This window comes from Gossypium arboreum, chromosome 8 (assembly GCF_025698485.1).
Source record: "Gossypium arboreum isolate Shixiya-1 chromosome 8, ASM2569848v2, whole genome shotgun sequence".
Lineage (NCBI taxonomy): Eukaryota > Viridiplantae > Streptophyta > Magnoliopsida > Malvales > Malvaceae > Gossypium > Gossypium arboreum.
The window spans coordinates 138,816,393-138,832,174 of NC_069077.1; the positions used below are offsets into that span (position 1 = coordinate 138,816,393).

Sequence of the window (15,782 nt, forward strand, 5' to 3'; positions counted from 1 at the left end):
GATCTATTTCGGTTAATTGGTCAATTAATCAATCTAATTCGGTCAAAAGTCGGTTAATATTTTTTAGAAGTTTGGTTATCGATAATTCAGTTTGAAATCGGGTAATTAACAGAACTTAATAATTAATAATATATATTATATGTATCAAGACATAATTCGAATAATTCAGATAATTCGGTCAAATGAACATTATCAAATTTCTTTATATGTTTATACTCGTTTTAATAAAAACAAAAAAAAAACAAAAATATATAAATTTTGGTTAATTAAGTTAACTGCTCAAATTATCTGAAATATTTCGATTTGACTAGTTTTTTTTTTCATTTCGATTAACGGTTAAAGGATTAAAAAGTTCGATTATTTCAATTAATACTAGTTCAGTTTGCTTAACCGTCTGAACACTCCTAACCCTAATGACTTGTGTTAAATTTGAATATATGTTATTTAAAATTCAAAAGCCTTTAATTGATAACACATTATTCAAAGTTCCAAAAAGTATAGGGACTTGGGCCATAATTATACCTTTATACGTATAAAAAATTGGGCCGATTGGCATATCAAAGAACGAGAATTCAGTGGGCCGATCACGTTTAAAAATTTAAAACAAGTGGGTCATCTTAAAGTGTATTTATTCATAATTGTATCGTCTTCAAAGCAAGGCTTTTTGTTTGCTTTATAAACGGGTTGGGTCAGCCCATTAACATCGGAGCACACGCACGCTTGTCTTGAATAAAGTGGCTATGGGAGGTAAGGGTGTTCAGTCGATTAACCGACCCGAAATAATATTAACCGAATTAACTGACTCTTCAAAAATTTTAACTGTTAATCGAACTGAAATTTTTTCAAAAAAATTAATCGAACGGAATTTTTTTCGGTTAATTCAGTTGGTTAACCGAATTAACCGAAAATTATATTTTTTTTATTTTTGGTTAAAATAAGTATAAAATTAACCAAATTAATCGAATTAACTGAATTACCCGAATTAACCGAATTATTTGTATAAAATTATTTGTTTTTTTTAGATTTTTATTTTTATTTATTAAATTATTTGTATTTTTTATAATTGGGTTGAGTACTTGGGTTAATATATACTAGATTGAGTATTTCGGTTTATGTTGGATTGGGTTTGAGTGAATAGTGGACGATTTATATATTATAATTTTATTTATTATCTTTTCAGTTAAACAAAAAAAATTTAGTTAACCGACCGGTTTCGAACCGAATTAACCGTTAACCGAAAACTCAATAAATTATTAAACGACCCCCGACTAAATTAATTTGGTTAACCGAATTTTTTCAATTTTACCCGAATTTTGCACACCCCTAATGGGAGGGATATTTTTTCTCCCACCTTGTCGGACCCGATATTTCTAACTTAACTCGATTTTGACTCAAAATTAAACTTTAAATTATCTTTTCTAAAAATTAAAACTATACTTAATTCTAACTGACTCGATACGACACAAATTTCATTTTTTATATTATCAAAATAAAATAATAATTTTATTGAGTCATTTGATTGAAATTCGTCTTATCCATTATTTATTGAGTCGGAATTTGAAGGTCATTGTTCGTCATATTCCGAGGTCGCAAAATACAGTAGTTGATCATATGGCCAAGTGTATGGCGACTAATTCCACAAAAATTCATTAGTATGAAGAATCCCCACAATCAGCTAGAAGTTTAGTTGAGGCGGATTATGTTTTTACTTTTAAGTCACTAATGTAATTTTTTGAGTTTTTCGCTTTAAGTTGTCTTTTACTACCAATAAAAATAAATTAATAATTTTATTATTTTTAATGATATTGTTAATTGTTTTTAGGTATAATTATGTTAGAGCAAATATTAATGTAATTTTTATTATATACTTTAAATTAATATTATATAGGAGGATATTTTGGTAATTAACAGGTTAGGGTAGGACTTAGCGGGTTTTTTCTAAACTCAACACTAACTCGATTTAATTAATCAAAGAATTAAGCCCAACCCAACTCATTTTGAAATTCGATTTTAAAAAACGAGATGTCAAATCAGGTCGGGTCAATTAGGGTTTAGGTTTTTTTGGAGCATAAATCTGATTTTGATAGTGACACTTGTCATTTTGTGGTAAGGATATTACTATAACAATCTATTTCTCTTCCCTAATGACAGGGGCGAAGCCAGAACAAATTTTTAATGGCAGATAAAATTTTAATTTTTTATAGTTTATATATTTATAATTTGTAAATGATTAAATCAAACTTTTATAATTTTAGGGAGGGTAAAGTGTAATTTTACCTTTACTAATTTAAAATTTTTTAAAAATTTTAAGGGCGAAAAGAGCAAATTTACATTTTAGGGGGAGTCGGGGCCCATGCCAGCCCCTCTGGCTTCGCCCCTGCCTAATGACGTGTTTGGTGAGCTATATAACGCATTATTTGGGTTAAATTAAATTATAGTCCATGTACTTTGATTTCTTTTATTTAACCCTTGTACTTTTTGAAATACTAAATTTCAGTCCTAAACTAATCATAGCTGTTAAATTTGTTAAATTATGCTATTTTTCAAGATTTGGTGCACCAAACATATTATCACATTTGTAACATCACATACCTTGTTGTTTTCACATATTACTGATAGAAATGTCGATCGGTAGATATAAAGGTTATTGTTTGCATCAATATTGAAAATTTAAAATTAAAAAATACAGGGACTAATAATAATCCAACCAGTGAACGTGGATTAAATCTATAATTTTACGCATAGTACACGACTAATAGATAATTTAATCAAACAAGTTTAATGGTTACCGTTCAGGTCATGATTGAAATTTCAAAAAAAAAATATGTATTAAAATTGACCAATTGAAAAAAATAATGAGACTAAAACTTACCAAATTAAAGTATAAGGCTAACTGGATAACTCACGTATAATACAGAGACTAATAACAATATTTGACTACATTATTTGTATGCCTACAGTACTAAGTCACATTACATTGTGGCGAAGAAAACATGAATTTGAAAATTAAAAATGATATTATTAAGAAAAGCATGTACAAATCCCAAGAGAATTAATCTGCATGAACAATAAAAAATCAGATACCTTAGTTCTAAAAAATTGAATACAAAATTTGGTAATAATAAATAATGAAATAATGATAATAATGGTAAGACACATTACACTCTCAATGAGAGGATTCAAGTTTGAACATTGGACAGAGGCATAGGTAGGGGACTGGCATTGGCCTGGCCACCTTTAAAAAGGAAAATCTTTTATTTAGATATTTTAAAATTTTAAATTAGTAAAAGTAAAACTACATTTTGAACTCTCTAAAAATGATAAAATTTTGATTTAATCATTTAAAAATTATAAAGATATAAGCTATTAAAATGATAAAATTATATTTTTTTATCGTAAAAATTATAAATTAATTTCGTCCCCCTAAAAAATTTTATAGCTCCGCCACTGACTTTGGAAACAACATTATTAGAAGAAATAAGCATGAATCTCGAACATAAATCGTAAAATCGATATAAAGTATATAAAATTAATAATGAAGATAAGATTCAATTTAATTTTAATTTGTAAGGTGCGCGGTTGACGAATTGGAGATAGTAAAAGACGCGTAAGCGCATTTCACAATGATCTCGATAATGACGATTAACAAATAACACGTCAGCATTGTTTAAAACTGATAGAAGAACAGTAAGATAATGCAAGCAATTGGAGACGTATTTAAATGTTTATTTCTCATTCTCAATCCTTGTACTCTTCATTTTTTTAATTTAGTCCCCATGTTTTTAATTTCATAAATATGACTATTCTACTTATCATATTTTATTTTTTTAAATTGGAAAATGTGCTTCATAAATAAAAACACAATAAACATGTTTGGTTTACTTATTTAACTATGATGGAAACACGAGGACAAGTGATTGGCTGTAATGGTTAAACGCATTACACTCTTAAAAGGAAGATCTAGGCTCGAGTTTTGGAGGCGATATTATTGGAAGGGACAATCATTAATTTTGAATATGGACCGTAAAACGGACGTGAAGAACATAAAACAAAAACCTTTACATTTATATGTGGTTGAATTAGGGTTAAATTATTAATTAAATTTATATTTAAAAATCATTAATTTTATTTTTAGCTTTTATAATAATTTTTATTATATTCTAATTTTTACATATTTTTATTTCCATTTTGAAAAAGTATTTTAACTTTTTTTAACTATTTTAGAGTATTTGTAATTACATTGTTTGGATAAATAATTGATTTAAGAAAAATTAAGTTATTGAAATTCTACAAATTAAAAATATTTATAAAATCAGAACAATTATATTAAAAATAAATAATATAAAAATATTGAATATCAATATCATTCTATTTGTAAAATTTTATAAATAATTTTAATAAAATAAAAATTTTAAAATATATATTGTAATTAAATAAAAATAATTTTTGAAGTTTAAGTATTTTATCATATACTAAGACCATATGTATCAAATCAAATAAAAGTTGAAAAAAAAACAACTTATTTAGCTTAAATTTGGAAAAGGAAATTAAGGGTGGGTTTGGATGGGCATGCATCTAGTTGCGATTAGTGTAAAAACAACGGTGGCTGTGAAATTAAATGAGACAAAAAATAAGTTAAACACACCGCATCGCACCTAATTGCCTATCCAAACCCACCCTAAGTTATTAAAACCACCTCTTAAAATTCCTTACAAATTTTAAAATTCTCTAATATATTTACCCAAACAAGTAATACTATTTTTAGAATTTTGAAAAATGTTGATACAAATGAAATCATTCCTACAAATTGCTTGCCTAAACAAGAATTAAGGGTTAGTTTAGCTCTGCTTTTGAAAAATGGTGCAAGTAGCTCGATCATTAAACATATTTATCTGAAAATTAAAGTAAATAGATTGTCGATTAAGTCGTAACTCAATGGGCATAAGCATAGTTGTCAATGCAGGAGGACATGAGTTTGAGTGTGCTAAAGCGTAATAACCTCCTACTTATGGGTTGTAGAGGAGCTACGGTTAGTTTTAGGCATTGTGTCAAAAAAATGATTTGATATGATCAGAACCTATATTGATATTAATCAGAAAAAAGTAAATAGATTAAATTTCAAAAAATCCAAAACGTACAAGGACTAAAGAAGAAATTAAACAAAAAAGTAAGGGAAGGTTATTTTGGTAAATACAAAATAAAACAAGACTAATACTATGAGGCCCATATTCCATCGCCATTACCGACCTCTCAATCCCTTCAAATCCCCCCTCCCAATCTCCTCTCTTTTCCCCTAAAGCCAAAAAATCCCCAAATCTCTCTTTGTCTCTCTTTTCATTTCCATTTTTTTCTCTCTTCTATTTCATCCCTTTTGCAGGGCAAAGGAGAAAAAAAAAGCAACAAAAAATGGCTCAAAGAACCGAAAAAGAAGAAACCGAGTTCAAGGTACCGGAAACCTTAACGCTTTGCGTCAACGATTGTGGTGTTATAGGAAATCCGGCCACCAATAACATGTGTCAAAATTGTTTCAACGCTACAACGCCTAAATCAACCGCTGCCGTTGTCTCCTCTTCAACCGGTGGTGCTAGTTCAGCTGGTGTTTCGATCCTGAACCAAAGATCTACCACGTCGCGTTCTATAAACAAGCGATCCGATCTTTCTCCGCCTAAAACGACGGCGTTTGTTAGGAGTTCTGGTTCGAGGAACGATCCGGATCCTGGTACGGAAAAGAAGGTGGTGAACCGGTGTTCTGGATGTAGAAAACGTGTCGGTTTGACCGGGTTTAGGTGTCGATGCGGTGAACTGTTTTGTGCCGATCATCGGTACTCGGATCGTCACGATTGTAGTTATGATTACAAGACGGTCGGTCGTGAGGCCATCGCTAGGGAAAATCCGGTGGTTAAAGCGGCCAAGATAATTAAAGTCTGATATATATATTTTTTATGAAAACCTATTAAAATCATATTATTCGGAAACATTTTTCGACCAGGAATTCGGAACAGCTATGGAAATTCAACCTCGATCTCATCAGCAATCCATGGAGGAAGATGACGACATATCTCACAAGATCGTTTCAAATTGAAGAAGATTATAGTATTTTTAATTTTACTTAATTTTCTTTTTTTTCCAAAAAAAGAAAAATGAAAATTATTGTGGCTTTAATTTTACATTTTGTATTAGGATTCTGACAATTTTTATTTTTTAGATTTCCATTTCAGCAGATGTACCTTTTTAGATTTGTTTCGTTCTAAAGTTTCTAAATTTGATGAAATTTGATTATTTGCAAAATTTAAATTGTGTTTTTATGGTATTTTAACAAAATTTGGGGATTTATCTCCAAATCCTTTATTTTATTTATTTTATACATAAAGCAAAAAACTTGGGAAAGTGTAAAGTTAACATTTTGATTCTCGAAGCAATTGCAAGTTGCAAATAACTTTTTTTTCCTGAAATTTTTCGATATTGATAATTAATTTAACTTTTCTAAAAATAATTAAATTACAATTTTATTGCTGTATGTAAATATATATTTTTTCTAATTTTTAGATAAAAGAAATAAATAATAATTTAAATACTAAAATACGAGAGAATAATTTTAAATATTAAAATGAAAAAGTAAGAAATGATGAATTAATTAAGCTAATATTTATTACATGATAAATAGTGCGGCCCATAATTATCGTTGCTTGGCTTAGCTAGCATAGCTGTCGGCAACGACAGTGGGTAAATCCAGATCTGTTGTAGGCCTGGTTACGGTGGCTTCACTTCAGTTTTTAATTATTATTTTTATAATAAAAATTATATCTAATTAATATAAATATATATTTTTATTTTAAAAATAATAAAAATGCGTTTTGGGGATAAGTAGGACTTCGAACTTACGCATTCATATAAGAATCATAAACAAATATCTATACTGTTATACGAATTTAGAAAATTTTATTGAAAGTTACGATAGTAAAAATATTTATAATTTTAAAAATTAAATTAGAATTTTATTATTTTTAAAAGATTAAAATATAATTTTATTATAGTTAATATAAATTTTATAAATTATAAAAAGACCTCAATGAAAATTTTGTAACCAGAACTACTGCAGCACCCTTACTTTGCTAAACTTATAATTAATATCTATACTATTTTTAAAAATAACCCAAATTAATATTAATATTACTTATCTTTTTATATTTTATATAAACGTTTAAAAAGTTATGTGCACCTACTTGAATTTAAACCTAAAACATCATAATTTTCACATGTCAACATTATCATTTAAACTAAAATCACATTTAATTTTATATTAATTTTTAATATAAAACAACCAAAAAGGGTTAGGTAACATGGTTCTTAAGGACCATATGTAAAATAAAATAAATCTTATGCGTTTGGCATGTGAAAAATCAGACAAAATCCATTATGGTTTGTCTTAATTAATTCTAATTTTAGCTAATCACACATGCATTACTTATGATTATACCTATAATTATACCGTAAACTCCTTTTTAAAAAAGCATGTCCATTAAGAGCATGGTTTATGGCTTGCTGCTCTTTCGGGTGGCATCATCATCTGCCAAAGACGGTGACGTTTACTCCTCATTACTTTTTAAGTGACAAAACATGCAAGTGAATTATGCTAATTGTCCTAAACTTGTAAAAATAAATAGTAGCATATATGTATATAGTATGTGTGTATATATAAATACCACCCAAGGAACTGTCGACCCGAGCACAAGTGGCAAAAAACTCGTATTCAAGTCTTTAGTTGACAGCCATTTCCACTCTCGGGTTTTGATTCTAGAACAAAAAAACATTCATTTTGACAATTTTGTGATGACGGTGTAGAAAATGATACTCCAAATGATAGAGCAAAGAAAGCAAACAGTCTAATTAATATACCTACTAGGAAGCTATGGTGTTTCAACTCCAAATGATATTAAGATTTAAGGCTTTGATGGTTTGGTTTTTTGGTAGCTTTCAAAGAGATAACAACATGCTCATAGAAATACAGACTTGAAAATGTTAAGAGAATATATAAGTAGTAGAGCAAAGGAAATGCCATATTTTGAAAACGGATCAGATCAGGCTCCATCTGGCTGGATGAAAGGATTGGCAATCTCATCTGTGCCATCGGTAGGTGACACCAGCATGACTGCTGTGCCCCTACAAACCTGCATCAAAGAATCGTCAATGCTCCTGAAATTTTGTTACCTCTACCAAACAATGCACCATCATCTAGACACTAACATTTCGTGGCTGGTTTTTGGATTTGGTTACTAACGCAACAGGCCATGGAATGTATATAATGAACCCAAAATACATATCATAGTAGTTCTGGAGAATTTCAGGACTCAATTTTCAGTCATTACTACTTTTATCATGCCTAAGTTTTCTAGAAACATAAGCAGCTAGAATATTCCCAGATCATAGGTTCAGGTTATTAAACTTGACAATAAACCTTAAAAAGGGTACATAAGGGAAGAAGGAACATACTATCAAGCCAAGACGCCTAGTCTGATCAGTAGTCTTCAACGGATCATCCTGGTCTGTAGAGTATCCATAAACAGCAAATGAATCTTGTGTTTTCATCCAGTAGTTCAGACACATGAACAAGTTATACATGTACATGTATATGTATATGTATATGTATATGTATATGTATATGTATATGTATATCCATAAACTCGACGGGAAGTTTCATGTTTCAGTTTGCAACACCTCAAATAGAACTAGAGAACAGTAAGTACCAACCTACTGGTAATAAGAATTGACTTTTGCTATAAAAAGTTTCCTATAAGTCCAATGCTCCAAACAGGCCATCCATATTACATGTTTAGAGATTTTATCCAGAAAGCCCTTGTTTTCCCTCGCTAGGTAAATTATAAAGAAATTGCATGAACTTACGCCACACTCAACCAAAATCAAAGATCAGATCCTCAAAACTGCAATGCATTTAGGATTTGGCAAGAAGTAGCAATTATTCCAAGAAATTATTTAAATGAACTATACTAATCGCTAAAATGCCGGCAAGCATGTATACTGGCAGAGCTCTATCATGCTTACTTTTGCCTCCATGAAGTAGCACAAGTTCAACAAGTTAATCGGAGGAGAGATTTTATAGCTCTATATGAAGCTTATGAAACAGATTTGCATGATCTGTTTACCGAGTGCTTTCAAAGCTAAATAAATTATCGAAAGCAATAATCACACTGCAAACTGCAACTTTCACTTTGAGAGAACATCAGCAGCATATCCTACTCACTTTTTCATTTAAACTGCATAGCAAAAGATGCAGTCACTTCCATGTAATACAAGAGAATTGACAGTAGAAAATTCATAGAAGAATCCTGAGGAGGTGGAGAAAAGAGAAATTCCAAATAATTTAAGTGCAGAAAAAAAAAATTTGATACTCGCATTAAACCTATGCCACTCGGACTTGGTTGTGAGTGATGGATATGGATTTGCGTCCAATAAGGGTATGATGAATATTTCTATGTTTTCCAAGTATTTGGTTGTTCTTGGAGGATTAATGAGGGTACTTCAAGAAAAATGAATGATAGGAGCAAGATAACATGGAACCATGAACTGTTACATGGGTAAATCTAATTCCAATCTACTCAGCACAGGTCAGTGGACTTCATAGAAACAAGGCACCAGACATTCATCAAAGAATATAGCTCAAAAGTTAGCAAGACATGTAAAACCACAGCAATAAGCATGTTTAAAATGTGCAACAGATAATTACCTCGAAGAAACTCTACAGCTTCATCCAGGACAAGATTCAGTAGCTGGTCGTATCCTTTTAGGGTCCCTGTGACTGAGACAGAAGAAAAAAAAGGCTAATGAGATAGATGATACATAAACTCGATCAATCAAACAATGGGAAAAAGAAAACGACTTCCATACATATAGAGCACATGACATGTTGAATACTTGGCATTAGATCCTAGAAGGTAGTACTATTAGTTGATGAGAAAATATTAGACTCCCAATGTCACATTATTTCTATATGGCAATTCTCTAGCTTCACCCATAATCTAAACCCAACATAACATCCGATTCTCGATTAAAGAATCAGTCCTTTTATATTCCCATAAAGACCTTTAGAATGAACTAAAAGAGAAACCGAAAGCTTAAAAATGGACCTTGTCTACCACCGGTGAGTTTGACCTGAACACCTTTGTCAACAAACTTAGCCAAATCCAACACTGTTTCCTTCCTGCCTGACTGAAAACATGTTCATCCATTACAAGTCAACAAATGGTACATTAATAAAAGAAAGGAAAATTAGCCTTAATCCCTTAACTAGCAATTCTAAGAACAATATTTTACCAAAAGAGCTTAGAGTTAGAGTAAAAAATTACCATGTTGTAGGTAGTTCTGGCACCTGTGTGTTAAGATTTCTGTACCCTTTAGGAAAGCAACTCTTTCCGCACTTCACCCAGAAATCAAAAAATCCAAAAAACTGTAAACAAAAAGCAAAAGCAAAGAAACAGTGAGAAGTAGATTAGGGTTTCAAATAGTGGTGGCGTAGCGGCCCCGTCGGCCAGTGTGAACAAATTTAACACCGATAGCAGCGGATCGCCGTCGCAAGTAGCAGATTAACAGAAAACGGCGGCAACAACGGTCCGCTATTTCCGCTAAACAAATAGCTTTAAAAAAATTCTCCTTCGCAACAAAGTAAACAGAAAAAAGAGTAACAAGCAGTAGGATCGAAAACGGAAAATAACATATAGCAGAGACCAGATAACTCAAAATCACCGTAGACATCTTCAAGTTTAGGGTTTCAAGAATTACCGGACTGTCGGAAGTGGTGGCGAGAGGCTTGTCTGGCGGCGACGGAGGTGTTTTAAGAGAGGTTAGAGTAGGTCGGGAAATTTCTAAAAGGAATTTTTTGAATTTGGGCTTTAAAAATAAAGGAGAGTAATTTTATTTGCATAAAATTTAATGAAAAATTAGAATTTTAATAAAAATAAAGTTTAAGGAGTGTTGAATTTAATTTGTTAAATTTATTTGGTATATTTAATTTTTGTGAGATATAATTAGATTGTTGGATAAATGTAATTTTAAAATTTTAAATGTAAAATATTTAAATGATAATGGGTTGAATCTATTCAAACCGAATTTTGGTTCAATTGACATCAACATTATTGTTAATGTCGGAGAACATGTGTTTGAGCACAATGAAGTGCATTTATCCTCTTTAAGAGTTGAAAAGTGGTTATGAGTAATTATAGATAGTGTAAATTATCAAAATAGTCACTTTTGTTTGCCTTAAATTACATTTTAGTTACTTGTGTTTGAAATGTTGCGTTTTAGTCACTTATGTTATTGTATTGTAATATTTTAGTCATTGGTCCGTTAACGGTGTAACGTTAAGCTGACGTGGCACGTTAAACCATCATTTCAAATAAAAATTTTAGGTTAAATTATAAAATTGGTTCTTATATTCCTTCGTTTTGAGCAATTTAAATATTTTCTTTTATATTGTTTGAACTTTCTCTTTTTCTCCATTTTATCCTGCTTCTCATTTTGTTCTTCGAACCAACCAATCATTGCCAGTTGCTAACATAAATAATTGAAAGAAGTAGAAGAAAATGGAAAACAAAGAAGGAAAAAAAAAAGAAAGTTAAAAGAACATAAAAGAAAAAAATTAATCTGCTCTAAATAAAAAAAAAGGGACTAATTGTATAATTTAACCTAAAATTTTCACTTGAAAATGATGATTTAACGTGCCACATCAACTTACCGTTACACCGTTAATGACAATTAATAGCTCAGTGACTAAAATATTACAACATAACAACGTAAGTGACTAAAACATAACATTTCAAATATAAGTGACTAAAATGTAATCTGAGACAAACAAAAATAACTATTTTAACAATTTAACCTTCTAAATATTATATAAAAATAATAAATACAATACAATATAATTTAAAAAATAAATTAAACGATAAGTACCTCCTCATTTGTTATCATTATTCTCATTTTTTATTAAAAATATCTATCATTTTTTATGAATACAAACATGCTTTAAAATTAAATTACTAAAAATATTATTATTTTTAGTTGTTTTATTATTTTAATGGATTATCAAATAAAGCCTAAGTTTAAACCTTTCTAACTCAATCTGTCATCCATTTTCAAATATATTTTTTACTGTTGTAATTTATGGCATCTAATTTTAAAATATTTATTAAAATATATTTTTTAAAAATACAATATTCACTCATAAAAATATAAATTATTTTGTAAAAAAATCATTTTCAACCAAATTAATTAATATTTGATTTATTCATAACAATAATTCAATCAGATTTTTAAAGCATTAATCTCATTATTAGTTTTTGTCATATTTGCTCTCTTTTTTTTTTATATACAATACCTAAAACTATTCATAGCTCTTCCTCAACCCTTAAATAATAAGATAATGTACTTCACTGTACTCAAACCTATGTCTTTTTATACTAACAATAATATCAATACCTTTTAAATTAAGACTCAATCAGCAATTTAATCAAAATTAATCGTGACTCGTGAAAGTTGTTTTCTTTTTTGGGGCTTTAGGACTGGTAATTGTAATTGTTAAGAGCATTTAAAAGGCTACTGGTTTAGCCCAATGATAATGAGCGATCAAGGGTCATTATAATAAAAAGCCTAAGAAAATAAAGCCTTTTAGTGTGTATAAGATCTTATGTACGTATAGAGTTTATTGTTAGTATTTTTGTCCAATGAAGACCCTTTGATCGTCGATCAAGTCTTAACTCGATTGATATGGATATAGTTGTCAATATAAAATATGGGTTTGAGTGCGCTGAAATACATTATCCTCCTATTTATGGGTCAAAGGATGGACCATGAATAGTTCTAGGTATTTTATCAAAAAGTGTATATATAATCAGATCGGTTAAGAAAATCATAAAATCGATATCAGAAATGAAGCCAGAATTATATAACGAGGGCTCAAAATAAATTAAAAAAATTCAAACTTTCGAAATGGGTCAAAATTGTAATTGTTTTATTTAAATAAAAGTTAAGATAATATAATCATAATTATACTACGCCCTTGCTTGACATTAGTCAAATCGGTAGAGGTAAGTATGGTATCAAATTAATTTCTCTATTATTAAATTGATAAATTTATTCTTTATATTAATAAAAATATCAAATTTCAATAGAGTTCATATTTACTGTTTAAAAAATATCGATATTGTTTAATAGAGTTAATATTTCAAAAGCTCTTTATGATTCTATAGTAAAATTGGTTTAATTAGTTCAATCGATTTTTAATCCGATTCGTGGGTCAATCGATCCAATTTCTTATTCTATATCGTTAATTTGATTAATTTATTATTCAGCTGATCCAACAGGTTAATCTAATCCAATTATGAAAACTATGGTTTTTTGTTTTTTAGCGGCAACGTAAACTAGTTTCTAAAGAGAAGAATATTGCGTGCTTAAGTGCATTTCTAATCCATCTTTTAGGTTGATGCAATGGCAACAATACCAACCCGTTTAAGACTTAATCAACTTTTTTTTACTAATTATTATATAAAATATTATTTTTATATCCATAACTTCACTTTAAAGTCTAAAATTAATTTTAGCATTTAACATTTTATTATTTTTCATTACAAATTGAAATTTTTACCAATACAGAAAAAATAGTTGGTAATTCTAGTTTACTGCCAGAATGATGTGCATCTGCCAGTACAATTGAACCTGGTACAAGATCGATTACATCAGTTCAAACCCTGTTCTTGTCATCCTATTGTGTTTAATATGCACCAAGAAAAATGTAATACCCCCTACCCGTATTCATTGTCGGAATAGGTATGAGGTATTACCGGAGTTTACGAATTTATTTATTTATTTATTTATTTTAGGAAAACTCAATATAATCCCTTTACAGATATCTAACCTTCCCTGCAATATTATATCGAGACCAATCCAAATCAACCAATCCAATTCAACATATTTTCAAGATAAATTCATGTATATTTATAAAATAACGTCATCACATACTCAAAATCAGGTTTGTTAACCATACCAATGGCTAACTCTACATTTATTTCACAGAATCATTTACTTTATTAGCTTATACATACCAGTAATTTCCAAAATAAAGTTTCTTTATATACCGAAGTCCTGAGGTTGATTGTGTGATGTGTCTTCGACCAAATCCGACCTCCGAGCTCTTAACACTACAAAACAGGGAAAAAGGAAACGGGGTAAGCACTTTGTGCTTAGTAAGCTCATGTAACAAGAATTATACTTACCTAATATTTTCAATACAATACAATAAACATTCTTATATACATTCAATGCATTATTACCTTAATATGCACGAACTCAACATTCAAGTTAGTACAATAATTTTCATGTACCAATAATATATACTATGATTGATGATTGATGTGTTCATCCAATACCATGATTTCCACTTCCTTGTTATTTTTCCATATTTATCCCGTTGAATTTATCGGAATTTCGATAGATTTTTAGAGGTACACTTTTAGTGTACAATTCCGGGTCCGTAAATTCATATTCATGTGCGCACATATCCATTTCAGAGAGCACACTCCCGCGAACCTCAACCTTGCAGCGGGATTACCAGTCCAGGCTAAATCCTCTGCAATATAAACTCATAGAGTATTTTTGGGATTACCAGTCCAGGCTAAATCCACTGCAACGACAATTACTCTAATGAGCTTAGATCTGAATTACCAGTCCAGGCTAAATCCATTTTACACATATTCTTCGGGAGGGTTATATCAAGATAGGATCACCCGTCCGGGCTAGATCCTTTTTACCGTCAATTTCTTTTCAGAAATCCATCGAAATTTCCTTTCATTCAACCGGGATTTCTTCCCATTTTATGAAATATACCAATGTTTCATAAAGTTCCAAATAATGAGCATTCAAATCATATTCATATAAAAAACATACAATCTCAAGCATTTAAGAATATAATTCAAGTTACATGAACTTACCTTGATACTTGTTTGTAAACAAAAAAAATCTACTAATCCCGAACTTTTTCCTTTCCTCGATCCAGCTTCGTATTTGAATCTTATGGATCTAAATAAATAAATTTAATTATCAATTTAATACATTTCATGTTTATATGCAACATTCTCTATAATTCAACTATTATTTATAGTTCATTCAAAGCTGTCTACTTGAGTCATAGTCACTTAATTATTTTTATCTTGAGATACAGAACTCCAAATTAGGATCTGATAATTTTCCCTGAAATTAGACTCACATATCTTCTTACCATAAAATTTTCAGAATTTTTGGTTTAGTCAATCAGTACAGTTTATTCTTTAAAGTCACCCCTGTTCTACTGTCAACAGTTCTGACCCTTCTTCACTAAAAATTAATTATCTCTTCATACAGAATTCAAATGATGTTCTCGTTTGTTTCTCTTAAAAATAGACTCATTAAGGATTCTATACATATAAATTTAAGCCCCTAATTGTTTTGCTTCAATTTTTTATGATTTTTCAAAGTCAGAACAGGGGAATCCGAATTCATTCTGACCTTGTCTCACAAAATTCATTATATCTCAAAATTTAAAAATCTATTGCTTACATTATTTCTTCTATGAGAAACTAGACTCAATAAGCTTTAATTCCATATTTTTTTCATCTTCTAATTAGATTTCTACAATTTATGGTGATTTTTCAAAGTTAGTCTACTGCTGCTAAACTGTTTTTGTGCAAGCTGTTTATTGCCATTTTTCCCCTAAGCTTTTAATAAATGATAATTTCGTCCCT

General features: G+C 29.7%; 2 protein-coding genes across 2 annotated transcripts; one reads left to right on the plus strand and one right to left on the minus strand.

The window, feature by feature from the left end:
• The first annotated feature begins 5,215 nt into the window (after nucleotides 1-5,215).
• Nucleotides 5,216-6,288, plus strand: LOC108468835 (zinc finger A20 and AN1 domain-containing stress-associated protein 5-like). Its single transcript, XM_017769697.2, has one exon. The coding sequence runs from the start codon at nucleotides 5,407-5,409 to the stop codon at nucleotides 5,926-5,928; it is 522 nt and encodes a 173-aa protein (XP_017625186.1). The 5' UTR covers nucleotides 5,216-5,406; the 3' UTR covers nucleotides 5,929-6,288.
• A 1,625-nt stretch (nucleotides 6,289-7,913) lies between these two features.
• Nucleotides 7,914-10,941, minus strand: LOC108467904 (sm-like protein LSM7). The gene is made up of 6 exons (XM_017768721.2): nucleotides 10,795-10,941; nucleotides 10,362-10,462; nucleotides 10,143-10,224; nucleotides 9,743-9,814; nucleotides 8,491-8,543; nucleotides 7,914-8,168 (listed from the first exon to the last, which is right to left on the minus strand). Exons 2-6 carry the CDS (start codon nucleotides 10,362-10,364, stop codon nucleotides 8,079-8,081), a joined length of 300 nt encoding a protein of 99 aa, XP_017624210.1. The 5' UTR covers nucleotides 10,365-10,462; nucleotides 10,795-10,941; the 3' UTR covers nucleotides 7,914-8,078.
• Between the last annotated feature and the right edge of the window lie 4,841 nt (nucleotides 10,942-15,782).